The 16,822-nt window shown below is 40.2% G+C and overlaps 1 protein-coding gene across 2 annotated transcripts in view; it reads right to left on the bottom strand.

Annotated features, from left to right (window-relative positions):
- LOC106957525 (partitioning defective 3 homolog B-like) overlaps positions 1-16,822 on the bottom strand; it is a 130,550-nt gene that overhangs the window by 97,008 nt on the left and 16,720 nt on the right. For both annotated transcript variants that reach the window (XM_015048907.1, XM_015048905.1), the window contains one exon: positions 5,308-5,485. In XM_015048907.1, the coding sequence (XP_014904393.1) occupies positions 5,308-5,485 (178 nt within the window). The remainder of the gene's footprint in view (positions 1-5,307; positions 5,486-16,822) is intronic.

Below are 16,822 nucleotides of genomic sequence, written 5' to 3'. Positions count from 1 at the left end.
CAGCTGAACAAACAAAAAAATACCCCACGACATCTTTGTAGTGTTTTCCAACCCCTAAAGAGGTGGGAGGAGAAAGTGGAAACCTAAAAGTAGATCCATAATATATTGAAAGTTTACTAGTTTGAAGGACTATGCACCTATAATCAGAGAACCCACAGACAGACCCCACCCTGTAAGTCTCATCTCTGTGCCCACTTCAAGGCCAGGATACAATATCCCACAGAAGCACACCCTTGTTGTGTTCTCCCTTTATCTTTCCACCGAGATCTGTGATAATAAAGCGGGGAACGAGGAGACCGTGTAAACCTTTCCACGTTTACGTTCATCCTCCTCCGATTCTCAATGTGCGACACCGAGTTTCTGAGCGACACATGCCTTACTGTTGTGAGGACAAAAAAGGAGTTTATTTTAAGGACTTCCTCTCCACTTCAGAAGTGGGAAAGTGGTGAAACCCTGTAGGACAAATTCACCAGAACAAGGATCTCTCATGTTTCAGATTTGTGTTTGTGAGTCAGCACATTAATCGGCGCGTGTTTGTTTCGTTTGCGTGACAAAGCGAGCATTTGATACATCTGCTGCAAACAGACGACGACTCGCTTGTTTTTACATGTCCCTTTTGTGAGTGTTGTAAGTGTATTTTCATGCTTCGGGCTGGGGTGGTCTTGCTTTCCTGACGATCGATTGAGCAGCCCCAGCTCAAGCTGCTCATGGGATGATGCGATAAGCGCTCACTTCCTAGAAGTGTAAGCATGTGTGTGTGTGTGTGTGTTGGTGCAGCCATGGATCAATGCAGGACTAATCATCCCACAGGGGCAAGTGTGAAGTCCAATCACGCTGTTCAAACAGCTTGCCCGACCTGACACACAAACACTTTGATGCCTGACTGATTACTGAATTACTTCTTGCCCTGTCCACCACTCACTGGCATTACATGCACTCCATATTATGCTCTACGGTACATTATTAATTTAACAAGAATCAAACATGCATCCAAGTGGTTTCATGTACATGATGCTAGAAGCCTTACAGATTGAGCAGTGTTCCTTTTCTCCAAAAGCTGTAATATTGTAACTTGAAGGCTTAAAGGTTGGTTTGCTTTTTTACTCATCCATAATGCAGCTGAATATTTTTTTTCAACCATCACATCCCGTATTTACCAGTTCGACTTACCATATAATGACATTTTTAGTGGAAAAAAATTGAGGTTAGGAGCTTGGCCTGATTTTGTAAAGTATACCCCCTAACCCCTTGTACTCCCAGTTCTGATTTACCAATTCATGATACACAACTAATTTATTTGCAGGATTCGAAGGTTTTACAATATAGCACATCAAAGATATTCAAAAATAAATGCAGTTTGGGAAGTTAAAATAAGGCTTAATGCTAAATGACAAACTATTGGCTGGCATTTTTAAAGCAATCAATACTGAGGTATATTCGGTGTTTGAACTATAAAATAGGCAGTCATAAGTATTTTTAGAAAGGATTAAATAAACACAGATTATGGGCTTTTCACAGGTGGTTGTGGTCCCCATGAATACCAGGGGTTCGCTGTATTTTAGTTACATTTTAAATGTGCTTCACTGTTATTACAGCTGCAGGTCTTTTGGAGTATTTCTCTACCAGCTTTGCACATCTGTAGTCTTGATTTTCCCCGATTCGGTTTGGTGAAATAGCCCAGGCGAAGATGGATTTGAGTAGATTAAATGGTGTTTAGTTGAAACCGGGGTTGTTTTTATTTTATTAAATAAGACCAAAATACTTTGAAATACATTGTGGTAACATGACAGATTTGGTTGTTTAATTCTGAAACTTTCATAGTTTTTCACACTAAAGGTTGGTTTTCTTTTACAATCTTACTTCTTAATTAGAAAAAGAAAACTAAATTTGGTGGAATACGAGCTTCATATTTTCTTGTTTTTAAAATTCAAATGAAGAAACGTGTGAAATCCTCCAGGCTACACATTTCTCTACAATATTCTTTCTGTGCCCACACACTCTATTGACAGTTTTGGGTGGTAATGGCTGTTTAACTTCGAAGCTCAATCTTTTGTCGTCTTGTCCAAATGCGTGTGTGTGTGCGTGTGTTGTGCACCCACGCATGCATGTCGTCATGACAAAAGCAGCTTTTATTGCGTCAGTCTGGCTCTGTTGGAGGGGCGTCACAGGGTCACATCATAACTGAATTAGTCAAGGTTCAACAGGGCTGAAGAGCAGGTTGGGGAGGGGGAAGGGGAGGTGCAGGAAGAGGTCCCAGTGGGTTAAAGACTGGGTGTGTGTGGTTGGCGCGACTGGATTCCGTCCATTCATGCTTGGCTGGACGTTGGTTATGCTAACAGGCTACAGTGATAATCTAGTTAGAGCTAGCGAAGCAGGGGCGCTGGGTATGGGTTCGATGGGGGTCAAGGTCGAAGGGTATGGGTGCTGCGTTGGATGGCAGGTGGTGGAAGCTGAATAGTGAAGTGGGGGTGCAGTGTCTGGGTGGAAAAGAGGCAGATGATGGGGCATGAGGGGACAGTGGGCACACGGTGAGGAGTGGCAAAAGGGCAGCTGTGTGTGTGGCTTCACCACGACTCACTGAGGTCAACAGATGGACTGAGGTGAACAGAAGGGCTTCAAAAACGATCAGATAGCCTTTTATTAAATCAGAACCAGGCTTATCTAATCGTTTTTTCCTTTTCACTTGAGTTGATTTGCTCTTCAGCAACATCTATGGTTTAAAATGAGAGCTGTGGTCATTGTTGTACGTCTGAAGTAGCAGAAATAATGGCAGCTCTGTTCATGTGAACTGAAGAACGTCAAAGAACTACGCTGGAGCAGAATCCTGAACGTATTCAAGTGATGGACTTTATATCATGGCCTTATATATTTAAGAATCACTTCCAACCAAGGAACTACTTGGATTCCCTGAAAACTAAAGCTGTTGCCCCTGCAACTCTACAACGGATAGTCGGAAGGAAACAAACGGATGAAAAAGTAATTTGCAAAAGCTCAACTTTGGGAGATTCCCTAATGAGAATCTGGATGAGTCACTACCAGATAATAAATTAAATTGAGCTAGAGAAATGAAAAATTAAACTAATGACATGAGGAAATAGGTTTTACTTAGAGGTTTACAAAAAAAAGAAACATTGAAAGTCTACAATTCTACAAATGCAATTTAGTTTGATAAAAATCTAAAATTTGACACCTTTTTTGTCATGTTAACTGTGTAACAAAGCTTAGAGATGACATTTGAAAGTGTGGATAAGCCTGACGTGCTCGTGTTGCAAAGAAAAAGCAACACAAAAACAACAGCACGAGCAGCAAATTTCTGATTATGGCTCATTATGCATAAAAAAATTACTTCTGATCTCAGCGACATCAAAAGATCTGGATGTGTGTGCAAAGAAAACACTCAGGTGGAAGACTGCAAAAAGCCTTTTGATGATGAAAGACAGAAACACTCCTTAAAACAACCTCCAGGATGAATGTGTTAGCCAGGTTTTAATATAATAATAGGTTTTACTAGTTATTCAGACCTAAAATTTTATTAAATTAATTGCCTTCCCAAACTTCTGCAGACATCATAGGAGTCCCAAATATGTTGCCATGTCTCTAACAGGAACTCAAACAGTAAGTTTTTTTTTTCTCTCCAGAATTAGTGTACTGTTATCATTACCACAGTAATTCTATAACTTTTCTCCAATTATATTTAAGAATATCTACATTCACCAGCCACCTAATTAGGCACACCTGTTCAATTTCTAAGCAGCACTGTTCAATTAATGATGCTAATATTATGTCTCGGCAGCTAATTAGCATCTCAAAAGCTCAAATAATACCTGAACTATGACCCCAAATCCCAAAGTTGAAGAGGAAACTTCATGGATACAGAAGGGGAGAAAATCCAAACATTCTCTTCTTCGATAATAGAGCAAGGATGTTACCCCCGACTCCATTGTATTGTTATGTGGTGAAAAATGCCTTGCTGATGTCAGAAGAGAATGGGTATGCTGGTTTCAAATGACAGAAAAATAATTCAAATAGAAACTCGTTACAACCAAACTATGTCAAACACCATCTCTGAAACCACGACACGTCAAATTATGAAACAGACATGGACTGCTCTAATGACTCTTGATTTCAGCTGCAACATTCAGTTGGCTCTTAAAAATGAGATCCCTGGGCGCCGCTTGGCTCTGTGGTAGAACAGACTCACTGCATGGAGGCCACAGTCCTCAGTGCATTTGATTCCTGGCCTCGGGCCATTTACTGCATATTGTTCCCTTCTCTGTCTGATCTGATCTTCTTTCTGTCCAGCTACAAATTTTAAAAAAAGCCTCTAGAGCCTAAGAAACCTTTAAAAACAACATTTCAGTCAAAATTTGGGGCAAACAATATTTAAAGCATGGATTCATCCCTCTTCCTATCACCAAATATTATCAACTACTTAGTGAAATGTGGAATGCTGCCCCACAATCTCAATCTAGTAGAGAATGTTTGGGATGTGGGTCTACATCATAAATGTGCAACATTGAGTTCTGAGCCTTAGTGACAGCTTTTGCCACTAAGAACGCAAAAGGAGTCCAATTAGTACTAGCAAGATGTGCCTAAAAAAGTGGCCAGTGAGTGTGAAGGGGGAAAAAAAATCACTAGGGTGTTAATATTTATCATATCTAAAAGTCAAGTACATTAAACAGCATAGATTTGTGCAAAGTGGGGTTCTGTTGAGAGGTTATGACCAGTAAATAAATATCTTACGTTAATCAGTCGATTAATTTTCAAATGAGCTGGGCAGAGACCAAAGCTAATTTCTACAGTCTTTAAGTTATTACACGTTGAAACAAATGTCAATGTTGTCACATTTGCTAAAGATCGGTATTGAAATAGCATTCTGTGCTCATCAAGCTTAAAAAATACATGTATTTTTCCTTCAATTTACTTCCAAAGCTCTAAAAAAATGGTATAGAATTCACTTCTATTCTCACCAGCTAACGCATAAAAACTGAACCCTGTTCTGTTTGTGCTTCTCAGCTTCAGCAATGTGTGAAAGCAGGAGCAAACTAAGGAGGAAAAAAAAAGAAGCTGAGTGAGGATCATAGGAGAGAAGGCTGCGTCAACACTGCATCTGTTTTCACACACAATTGAGTTACAGGCAATAAATTCTCTCTTTTCACAGCTTGTACAGCTGAAATGTATTAAGTCACACACCCACACATGCACACACTTCACCAGGACACACTTTCTCACGTTCATACGACATCTGAAGGTGTCGATTGGGATTAGCTTTGGTTCTTTGGGTGTTTTTAAGAAAATGCGACGTACTGGCTTTGAGGACGGCCTCGTTAACCTCGATCTCCCCTCTGCTCAGATCCTCGTACTCCAGGTGGGGGAAGTACTGCATGGCTTCAGGACTTGCGCCGTCGCTGGAGTAGCCGTTGGAGATGGAGTCTCTGGGGCTTTCTGTACCGCTGCGCTGGTCATCATCGAACACGGCCACCAGCTGGAAGAGACACACACCATCAGGCCTCTGCTGTGAAGCTTACCGTTCGAGTTGGTGCAGGTTTCCCCAACTTGAATTTAAGACTTTTAAGACCAGTATGAATGGAATTTAAGACCCGTGTTGGGACACAAATGTACAACAGAAAACTATTGCAAAACAAAATGGTACTACTTGTGTGATTTATATGATTAACTATAGATATTGTTGCATTCTTACTAAAGATATTCATTGCAGTTCCTTTTTCTCCATTTGTTATAATCTGTGGCTCCATTCTCTCTTGGTTCCATGATCTGATCCTTTTTCCTTAATCTCATCCTTCTCAGCTGAATTTCCCTCTACTTTAATTCATCAATATTCAATTGACTAGAACTTGACCACCTTGTTTAAAATGTACCAGGCCTCAGACTTCAGAGTTATTGTTGTATTAAATGCGTCTTAGATCAGCGCAGTAGCAGCATTGAAAGTTTTCTGTGCATAGAATGTCCGTAGTGTTATGCAATTGTACGACGTAGCACTGTGGTTGCAAAATGAAGTGAGCCAATGGTGAAGACAAATGTTGTCCAGTCAACTGGTGATAAATTTGCTCTTAGCAGCTAGCTAACAGTAGCTTGAACCACCTGGAGTCATAAAACGTAAGGCTTTAATTTTAGATACATGAATTTAAGGCTTTAAGAATCCAGACATCCTGAGTTTACATTTATAAATGAATAAAATAAGGATCTAGATCTTGCCAACTAAAGAAGCTGGAAATGCACAGCCTGATAGCATCATCAAAGAGCCATAAACACAGTGAGACCTTCGTGTTATATATCTTGCCAGCAACAACAATGCAACCTGCCTCACTCTGCCAAATCTGCCAATGTGACAACATAAATGCGTGAGAAAAGCAAACAAAGCAGAATTCTCAGCTCATCTCCCTCCAGAAGAAGCTTCTGCAGAAAGTTAGTGAACAAAGAAGAAAATCTGACCAAAGATTCTGCAGATGGAGGAATTAACGTGTGCCGAGGTGTGTACCTATGAAATTAGCAGCCGAATGAGATCTGACAAGAGAATGAGAAGCTGTCAAACACAATGACACGGCCGCCTCCGTGAGATGACTGGAAGAGATGGGATGGGCTGAGTGGAGCGGGGGGGGAGGGCAGGAGAACGACAAACCGGCCTAATTGAGAGGGGGACACGATGGCAGGCCGAGGAAATGTTTGTGTGCGCTCACTGCGGCTACATGCTTTGATAAATGGGTGCGCGGCGGCGTGACGCTCTCATTAGCCAAGCCGGGCGACGGAAATGACCACTTAATGAAATGCAATAACCCAAGTGGAACAAGGGATGAAAACGAAACAACAGATGAGCTGAGCGCATCAACAGACCCTTTTCACATGACGTCACACAACTTCCGTTCTGACTTGACGCAGTGCATCTTTATCTCTGGAGGATGTTTACGCATCCTCTGGAGCGTAAACATCAGCCACAAATACGATTTGAAAATATATCACGATTTGCAAGCAAATTTTCTTTGATAATCTAAACTGGACATGATATGTGTTTGACTATGAAGGTACGCATTTGTCTTTTCTAGCTATTAGTTGTAACAATAGCAATTTGTTAGCTCTCCCTCATGCTTTAACTTTTCAAAAGGTTGCTGTTTTATTTTTATAACTGCAGCCGATTTTTTGTTGTTTCTGTGCGCATGTTTTTTTTTTTCGATCACACACTTAACGGTGATTATTTACAAGGAGCGATCGTTGTTATGCAAACTGCATTTGGGAGCAGATTTTTTGAGTTCCAAAAGGGAAAAAAAGACACTTCCCTGTCGAATCTTCAAAATAAAACTGACATCAAAAATCTGATTTCTTTATTACATTTCTTTGATGTAATAAAAGTAATGGAAGTTAAAGCACCATGAACAACAGGGTAGTCACGTGGTGCATCATTCCCTCCAGGACGAACTGAAGGGAAAATAAACATTTAATCATGAATGCTCATTATGTATACACTCAGTCATTTTGATAGTAGGCAAATATAGTTAATCTAGACACTTAAAGCCTGTGTTGCCTTCATTATAAGCCTTATCTAAGGCTATCTAACACTTAAATACGGCTGTTCTTAACCTTACCTTTCATTATATCCTTAAGGTAATGAGTATCTGTGAATTTTTCAGTTTTCAGAGGCAAAATTACCCCGGAAGTAAAGATGCACTGCTTCAAGTCATAACGGCCCTTGTCTGATGTAACTGTGAAAAGGGTCTATTAACAAACTATGGCAGCCGTGTGCGTGTGTGAGTGTAAACGGTGGGCGCCATCCATCACGGCGCTATGCCACCTCCCACCTAAAACCTCTCGTGATTCAATATCCTCTCGACACCTGGCCAGCGCCGCACACCGAAGATTCGTCAGCTGTATTCATGTGTATACGCCAGAGATGAGGAATTGAGAGGCAGGCGGATGCAAAGGAGAGAGAATAACGGAGTGCCAGGAAAACAATCTGATTGTGCCAGTTGATGGATGCATCTTGAGCCTTCGCTCCTCTTTATCTGCCTTCCTCTTTCTCTGCTTATCTCGCTCCCTTCCCGAGCCTCCGTCTCCTTCTCCAAACTTACTGACGGCATCAATCAAACGAGGCGTCTCGAAGCGGCGGCGTGATGAGAGACGCAGCTGTGACCTTCCCGCAAAAGATGATTTGGTTGTTTTGAGCAGCAACTTATTTTAATGTGAGGGGGGGAATGATCATCTGCTTTTTGCTAGCTTATGGTTTTATGGCTCACACAGGCAAGGAGCGGTGCTAATGTGGGCTACACTGCTGCTTTCACTCATCATTCAATCAAACGCCAAGTATTGACAAAATGATTCCTCTGCTGCGTAATTTCAAAGTCAAACTCCAGCAAAATGGACCAATTGTGCTGCTGCTGCAGCTCAGCTTTTATCTTGAACACCATTTTGAAATAAGACGTGTAAAATTCACATATAGTGCTTTACAAAAGTATGTGTATCCCTAGGAAGAAGGAAGAATATACATTCATGTTTATATATATATATATAAAAAAAAATATATATATATATATATAAAACCTGTTAGACCTATAAAAAAATGCCCAAAAGTTTAAATCAGATGAAGCCCACTATATTCAAGCTCTAAAACATCTTTAATAAACTCCTACTGATATCTAATCCACTATTTAATTAAACCCTACATCAATCATTTTCCCACCAATGAACCGGAAAATTCCTCAAGGCTTCTTTACCAAATCTGAAAGTGTTGTTGTTATCGTTATTATTATGAATGTTTTATGTAAATTACAGACAAAGGATTTCCCAAGACCATAGTTTCTGTTCTTGGTGTTTTGTATAAAAAAATACCACCTGCTGAAAGTGAGTGATTTTCACTAAATTAGAAGAAAATGGGCTTTACATCAAACACAGAAATACATTTTCAAATGAAAGAAATGGAGCAAATTTCACAACAAGTGTTTAAATTGACACCCCAAACAGTGAGTTAGTGTTGAGCTTAAAATAAAGTCTTGATATTATTAAAATAGAAGTTTGCAGCACAAGTATGTCAATATTTTTGTTAGGATCTGGTCTCAAAATACACAAAAACTACATCAACTAACTTGTTTTAATTTAACAGGATAACATTAAATTTGTTTATTTTTCTTAATGGGTAGTAATACTAAATATATATTTTATTTTCTTCATGTGGCGCTTCTGAAAGAGCAAACAGGAAGTCCTTTCTTATCAGTGAACTCCAAACAAGCAAATGTCACATTAAGTTTAATTATTGTGATGATGTGCTTTTCACATAATGCAAACAATTTTACGTATTTAAGGTAAAGCACATTCCACCAAAGTACTGATGAAGGTCTGGACTTCAAGAAAAATATTACAATTTATTTTTCTGTCACTTTAAATTAAACAGCCTAAAAGAAAAACTTAAATTGATTGTTGTATTTATTTGAAGAAACATATTCCAAGTTGCCTTTTATTTTATTTTTTTTAAAGTATGTAACTTATAAAGTAAGTGATTTACAGTTACATAAAAATCTAAATGATCATTTGTGTGAGGTACCACTAACCTGACACTCATAATTTTAGTTTTTGCAAACTAATAGAAAAAAGATCAGAAAAGCCATCAAAACTGTGGCAATAATGATTAGAAATGAGACAATCTTCACTTTGTTAAACTCTTCATGTTTCAGCTTAAAGCCTAAAAAAAAAAGTACATGAAATATTTTTATTTTTCTTAGCTATGAAAAATATGCTTATTATAGAAAGTTTTACTTTTGATTTCCCAAGTTCAAATATTTCACTCATTCATCAGTGCGTGTATGACCATAAAAAGGAGTGAAGGGATCTTGTTTCTTACTTATTGAAAACACAGGAAGGTTTGAAATTTCATCCTTTCAGCACGGCTTCTCTGTCCCTGTACAAAGAGCAACACCTTTCATGGTTCATGGTGTGTTTATTTAACACACACGGTTCTTTCAGTTCTTCCTGGCTGTGATTAGTATCCCCAGAAACAAATTGCCTTATTTTCCCCACTGTGTCCAATTGAGGGGGGGGAGACACTGATATGGACCCAGGCAGACTGTAGGTCTGCTGCAGCTGAATAATGTCGCCCCCTTGTCTCGTTTTCTCAAACAAACGCACCCCATGTCAAATACAAGCAGGTGAACCCTGTGTGTGGCAGGACTCAGCCGTGTTATGAACTGTGAGTCACGACAGTGCGTTTTTGTCATGTGATCAGGCTGGCTGCAAAGATCGTTTGTGTGCTGGACAGCCGCCAAGATTACAATAAAACAAGAAAATCTCATTCAGTGGCACGCATGAAGCATAGATAGAGACAAAATGCCTCGGGAGGCAAAGTAAAGCGGAATATATGCAGCATCAAAAGGAAAGCAACTTACATTAACATGCTGCTTAGTGAAACCGTTTTAGAAAAACAAAACTTTGCTATGGCTTCAGTTTAAGAGAAAACTCCAGAGGACACAAAAGGCCTGAGTAAAACAGGGCTCGAGATTTTAATAAACTCTAAATATTGAGGCATTTATACACTGAAAAACAACTAATTTTTCGACATTGGACGTTCTGCTCACTTATTACACCTGATTATGGTCAAATTAATTTGTGCATCTCTAATGTATATAAATATTGTTTGCATCTATGCTGACAGATTAAAAATAAAAACTTATAATCCCAAGTGATCTAAAAATCTTCTTGAATATTAAATATCTCTTCCATCCTTACAAAATCTGACTTTACATATCCAAGTAAAGAAACAAATATTCTTTGTTTACCATGGGATAAACTGTATTTTTCGAGGGTGACCTATCTAAGAGGCACACTGGTGTACACTTTATTTAACATATAAAATGATATCTGCTCTTAATGGATCTGAGTAAGAGCAGAGTGCCACAAACTCTGCAACTCACTATAAAACGCTTCAGACAAATGAAAAAAAAAAAAAAACACTTAAGAACAAAACTGAAATTGTATACACGTTGTTTCTGCATTTTCCTTTACAACGCCTGTTTTCATGCAGCAATTTGGCAACAATAATTTTCCATCCTCGGGTGTTGCGCTTATCTAGCACACCAACAGCTTGCTGGCTGCCTGAGTCATGACCCTTTTATTCAGTGGAAGTAAAGTCAAACAGGTCTTTATCCTTTCGCACAGACTGGCAAAACTAAAAGCTATTTTCTTACCACTAAGACCCATATGACTAAATAACTTTGATTCTACGAGAGAAAAGTTATTATTGATGATTTTTCTAGTAGCTAGGAAATGAAACAATGCTGTTGTGTAACCCAGCTGAGTGGCTTTAAATATTAATTCACGTGCTCGGAATAAAAACACATGACTGAAATGCAGACAGACCTGCGTGGAGCCGACATGCAGGGTGGGATGTTTTCAAAAGAAACAACTGCTTTAGGTCGGATGTTTTGCACATGTGAAAGGAGGAACAGTGCCACCTTGTTTTAGCCAAACGCAACTGCATGCACTCGAGTCTCTTAACCTTTACATGAGCATCACACACATCCGGACGCACAAGCGAACATCCACACTTCCCTATTCCATCCGCCAGTACTAATCAACCCATTTTTCTTCTCCTCTCTCATCGGCATCCACCAGCACTGCGGAGTGTGTTTCTCGCTCTGTGTGTGTGTTTCTCTGCCCGGAGTCTATTGAGATGCTTTTTCGCCATTGTCATTTATCTTACGACTGCCTCCCCCCTTTCCCCTTCTGTTTTCTTCCTCTCACAATATTCTTAATTTCTTTCTTTGAACAAGAGATGCATAATTCAGAAGGACCGCGTCGCATTCTGGCAGGAAAAAAAATAATGGCAACCTAAACATCGCACAAGCGTTCCCATCCAAAACTACAGCGTTAAAAACCAGAGTGCAGAGAGCACCTTTTCAAATCTTAATCACACAGGACCCGTAACAGTACAAGGTCTGAGCTAAATCTTTCTCCAAATAGCTTGTAACTCTGCATTCACGCATCTGGTGTCGTTTTCGTTTTCCGAGCTCCAAGCTGCAGAGCTGTGAAACCTCCCGAAAGCCGAACGTGTTTGCAACAGCAGCACTTTCCCACTCGGCGGATGAATCAGATGCTGTTCAACACAATGTGTAGAGAATGTGTTTCTCCATGGATGCAGAGTGTGATGAATAGTGACAGTGCGAGTACAGAGAAGGGGTGAAGTGTCTGCACCGACAGAGTGAGAACATTTGGCTCTTAATATCTATGCTATTATAATAGAAACGGCAATGAGTAAAGAAAAGAGGAGCAGACGGGTATCTGCACTTTAAAAATCAACCTTTGGCTAATTGTAGAGCAGTGAAGGTGAGGCTGCAGGTTCTTGCCAAATTTCTACACCTACACTCTCTGAATCTGTCAAGGACTTTTTTAGGTGGAAAAAAAATATTACAAGTTACAAAAGTTCAATCAGTTTATATCGGTGGAGAATAAAATTGTTTTATACAAATGTCAAGGATTCATATATCTACTCTGGCCAAATTAGATCACAATCTGTTTTTTCTCTGCTCTGAATATAAACCTCTTGTTAAGAGACTACCTGTTAGGAAAATACAGGAAGCTGAAGAAGCCACACATGGTTGTTTCGAAGCAACAGATTGGATTGCTCTTTGCCAGCCACATAGAGAGGACATCGGTGCCATTGGGACCAATAAATTTCTTCTAATTATTTTTAATATTTCCCCACTGTGGGACAATAAAGAATATTTCTATTCTACTCTAGAAAAGGATTATAGTGCACTTCCAGGGTAACTGGCTATATTTAAAACTAAAAAACAAATAAAGAAATAGAATGAAAAATTTATTTTTATGTTGGCACATTCATAGCAAAAGTTACAGGCACACACCGCAAAGAGTGTCGCTCAACGAATAAGACTGTAATGTGCGTATTCTAAGAAACACGTCTTGGTTTTTCTATCATCAACATATAAATATTTTAAAGCTAAATGTCTGGGTGTGTGTTTTGGCAGTATACTGCATTACTTTTGGTAAAGCGGAACAGGGTGTGTGTGTGTGTGTGTGTGTGTGTGTGTGTGTGGCACTACACACTCCAAAGGTATCCGAGTCCTAACATCTGCAGCATCAGTCAGCGTGATGGAGCATGTGTGTTCCGACTGAAAGCAGAAACCCCAATAAAGCCACAACTACACAAAGCAAGACTCCAGCTGAGGCATAACAGTGTAGGCTATGCACAGTGACAGGTCACATTATTATTTATGCACACTCATAAAGGGAGAGGGTAAACTCTTCATAAATCACTCGGGGCCTGAAAGGCCTTTGGGGAAGACGAGGGGAGGGAACGAGCGGAAGGCGACGGGGAAGAGAGCGAGGGTTGTGGGTGACGAGGGAGCTCCAGGCCTCAAATTTCCCAGGTCAGCAACGGGAATATCAAAACCAGCTCGTTCATCATTCCCACAGTGAAAACACATCACATCGGCTCCTGCTGCACATCTATCGAAACGCCACACACTGGCCCACAAACATACACAGGACCAGGCAGTCCCTCTGCGCTCGAAGTCATAACCTCGTTCTCGTAAATGTGCGCGGGCTGCTACATGTACACACAAACACAGGAAGAAATGACATGTTCCAAATCTCCTCCCCAAAAAGTCACAGCCAGAGCCCAATAATCAGCTTTCCCTTCCCTGTGGCCGTTGCACAGCCACCTGCTTCTTCCCTCGCTCCCTCCCTCCTTCCTCTCGGGATCTGACGGAGAAATGGAAGGAGTGATTAACTCGGAGCTGCGAGGCTGGCGCCCTCTCACCTGTGGCTCTCCCCTCCGCCGCCTGCTCCTCCTCCTCCTCTTCTTCATATTTCCATCCGCCTTCCCTTGACATTACACTCACACGCCTCTTATTTTTATTCTTCTCCTTTTCCAAAACATGTTTGGGATGTATCGCAAAAAGGAATGAATGACATAGTCAGAATTTTCTTTCCGACTTCATCTTCAATTTAAAGCAGCTCTGTATTTGGTATATGTATGCATTTTCTGTCTAGTTACATTCTTATATGGATGGACAATGCTTCTCCATGCTTTAATGTTAAGTCAATATCGACCTAATAAAGCTTGTGTGACCAGGTGGGGAAGGGTGCAATGAATTTAAAAAAATTTTTTCAGGTGAAGTGCTTTTTTCCCACTCTTCTAAACACCTTTAGGCTGTGAGTGATGTAGGTTCTCCATGGCAACCAGAGGTACTAAATGTCAGCAGTAAAAAGGCTCATATATCTGCATCGGCAAGCTCAGCTGAAAGCAGAGTCTACACTTTAGACTAGAAATGTAACATAAATGCAACCTGCAGCAGTTTAGCCAATATGCATGTTTACTTTCCGACTATATTGGAGTTGATATAAAGGGAATAAAGCGACGTATGGAATCACTTATTGTTACAAGTCGCAGCTTGATAGGGTGCCAGCACACAGATTGACATTCTGATGACGACTAGTGATAAAGACAAACCTTTCCTATACGGCGATATCCGTCACTTTTTCTATCCGTATGCGTCAGATTCAAGCACACCAATAATGCTGGGGACCAATTCAGACGCATTACCGAACCCCAGAACTCCATTCATTAGGCCAATCAGTTAGGCGATGAGGCCGAGAGGCAGCAAAATTGAATGATAATACCAACAATGGATGTGTGTATATGAATTAAAGTGTGGCATTGTGAGCAGCACAATGGAAGCAGATGTGGCTTCGGCTGTGTAATTGTGGTGGAGAATCATTAAATATTTAACCTAAATGAGGTGGATTTGCGAGCATTTATGCTTTGGTTGAAAAAGTACACACTGTGACACACAAACAAGCACGACAGGGCTGAGATCAAATTAGATCAACACTAATTTGAATTATTAGCATTTAGAGCGAGCAGAGGAAGAAACTAAAATAAAAAAAAGCACCAAACGCTGATATAAATGCACCTATATGCTGAACTCTGGGGTAATGCCATGTTGGGGAAACAGATGGTGTGAGTTCAGAGAGCAGATCTGCTTTAAACAAATTGATCTATAATTGATCATTAGCTGGATGTGATTAGCTGCTCTGCGGGTTGCTCAGCCAAAATCAAAGCTAACTGGAGAAGCTAATTTTGACAACATGAAGCTGCAGCTTCAGAAAATCGTTATTTTGACTGCTCTACTGTTTTTATCTTATTTTTATGTCGTGTAATAGACCAACTAAAAATAGCATGTAATGATGAAGCTGAAGGAAATTATCCATAGTTTTTATTATTATTATTTTATGATGTAAAATACAAAACATTTGGCGTCCATTTGTATTCAGCCTTCAGCAAGAGGAGTCCAACGTTAAAAAAAATAAATAAAAAGTGCTTTTTGGCACTAGCAAGCCGCTCCCTTCAGTTCCTCCTTCGTTAAAACAACATCAGAGGATGAAGGCCTTGAATCTTCGACGGCAGGGGTCGCACAAATTTATGCAAAAGAAAACTGAAAGTAGCCTTATCCCGACTGAAACCCAGGGCGTTTGCTTCACTGAACTGACAAATCACTTTGGAGAGGTGCCATTCTTCAAAGTCAAAAGGTAACGCAATGGATCATATAGAAATTAAAATCCTAAGTGTGACTTTATGAGAAAAACCCAACGCGCATGAAAGTTAAACGAAAAAGCAGACTGGCACGGCAAGAATCCTTTCTCCTTAAGCCTTCATTGAGTTCGCTCGATGTAATTACAATCAAACCAGGTTTAGCCGAAAGTGTGTTTGAGAGCAGCTGAGTGCAGAGGGTATAGGGAGGGGGTTAGTTAATTGAATATAATCAGATGGAGAGCTGTTGTGGAGCTCAGATGGGAGGGCTGCATCAAGGTCGACCTGATGAGATTTGATCCAATCAGCTCAAGGGAGCGAATCCCGTCGGGTGAACCTCTCCAGTCGGATCCGATCGAATCCAACTTTACTCAATGGGAAAAAGGTGGAAAAAAAAAAAAAAAGTCAAACCTGCCGCAGATTTGTTATGAATATTCAAATGTGTCGTATGGATTGCAATGTGAACTTAAGAGTGGGTATGGATTCTGATTAGGCTGCCGCTCGTGTCACATTTTTTAATCAGCACACTCGAGCCCCGCGCTCCCCCCCGTTCATCACCGGCCATTCACGCGGTCGGCGCCGAGTTACAGGACCATTCAGACGGCAGTCAACCGGCGGCTTGCCGTGGCATGTGATTGAGAAGGAGAGAGGGCGAGGGAGCGAGATGTCACAGAGCATCAAAGGCTAATCAAGCACGTCTGAGCCTCGCAATCACATCCCATTCAGCTAACTTTTTTTTTTTTTTTTTCCCCCCGTCTCCCCCTCCAGCAGGTTAGCACATTTAAGTAATGCTTCATTGTTGCCTGTCGGGGAGGGAGTGACATTTGACTTGTAATTAATGACTGCAGACAAAATTTAAGCAGCAGAGTTCACCTGCAGCTGCTGGAAATGAAATATGAAAAAGCGTGATTTGATTTTTTTTTTCTTCTTTTAATTTCAAGAGCAGAAAGGTTAGAATTGATTTATACCTGATGGATTTCTTTAAATGTAAAACTTTTTTTTTAAGCATTGCTTTAAAGAGTTAGATGAAGAGTTGAACCGGAGACATTTCAGAAGGAGATCGTCTGGGATTTGAACCATCACATTTAAATTTGGCCAACCAGAGGGAGCCACTGGAGACGCCTTGTAGGTGCTGTGATTAAAAAGGCTAATTAAAAAGGAGACAGGAAATCATTTCAGTTTTTTTTTTTTTTTTTTTTTTTTTTTTTTTTTAAAAAAAATTTCCCTTAAAATTAATTTTTTTTTTTTTTTTTTTATTGGGGGGTTTTTTTT

This window comes from Poecilia latipinna, unplaced genomic scaffold (genome assembly GCF_001443285.1).
Source record: "Poecilia latipinna isolate Pla-1442-1.1 unplaced genomic scaffold, P_latipinna-1.0 Scaffold912, whole genome shotgun sequence".
Classification (NCBI taxonomy): domain Eukaryota; kingdom Metazoa; phylum Chordata; class Actinopteri; order Cyprinodontiformes; family Poeciliidae; genus Poecilia; species Poecilia latipinna.
The sequence above is the reverse complement of the archived record's forward strand: the minus strand, read 5'-3'. Positions and strand labels throughout refer to the sequence as shown.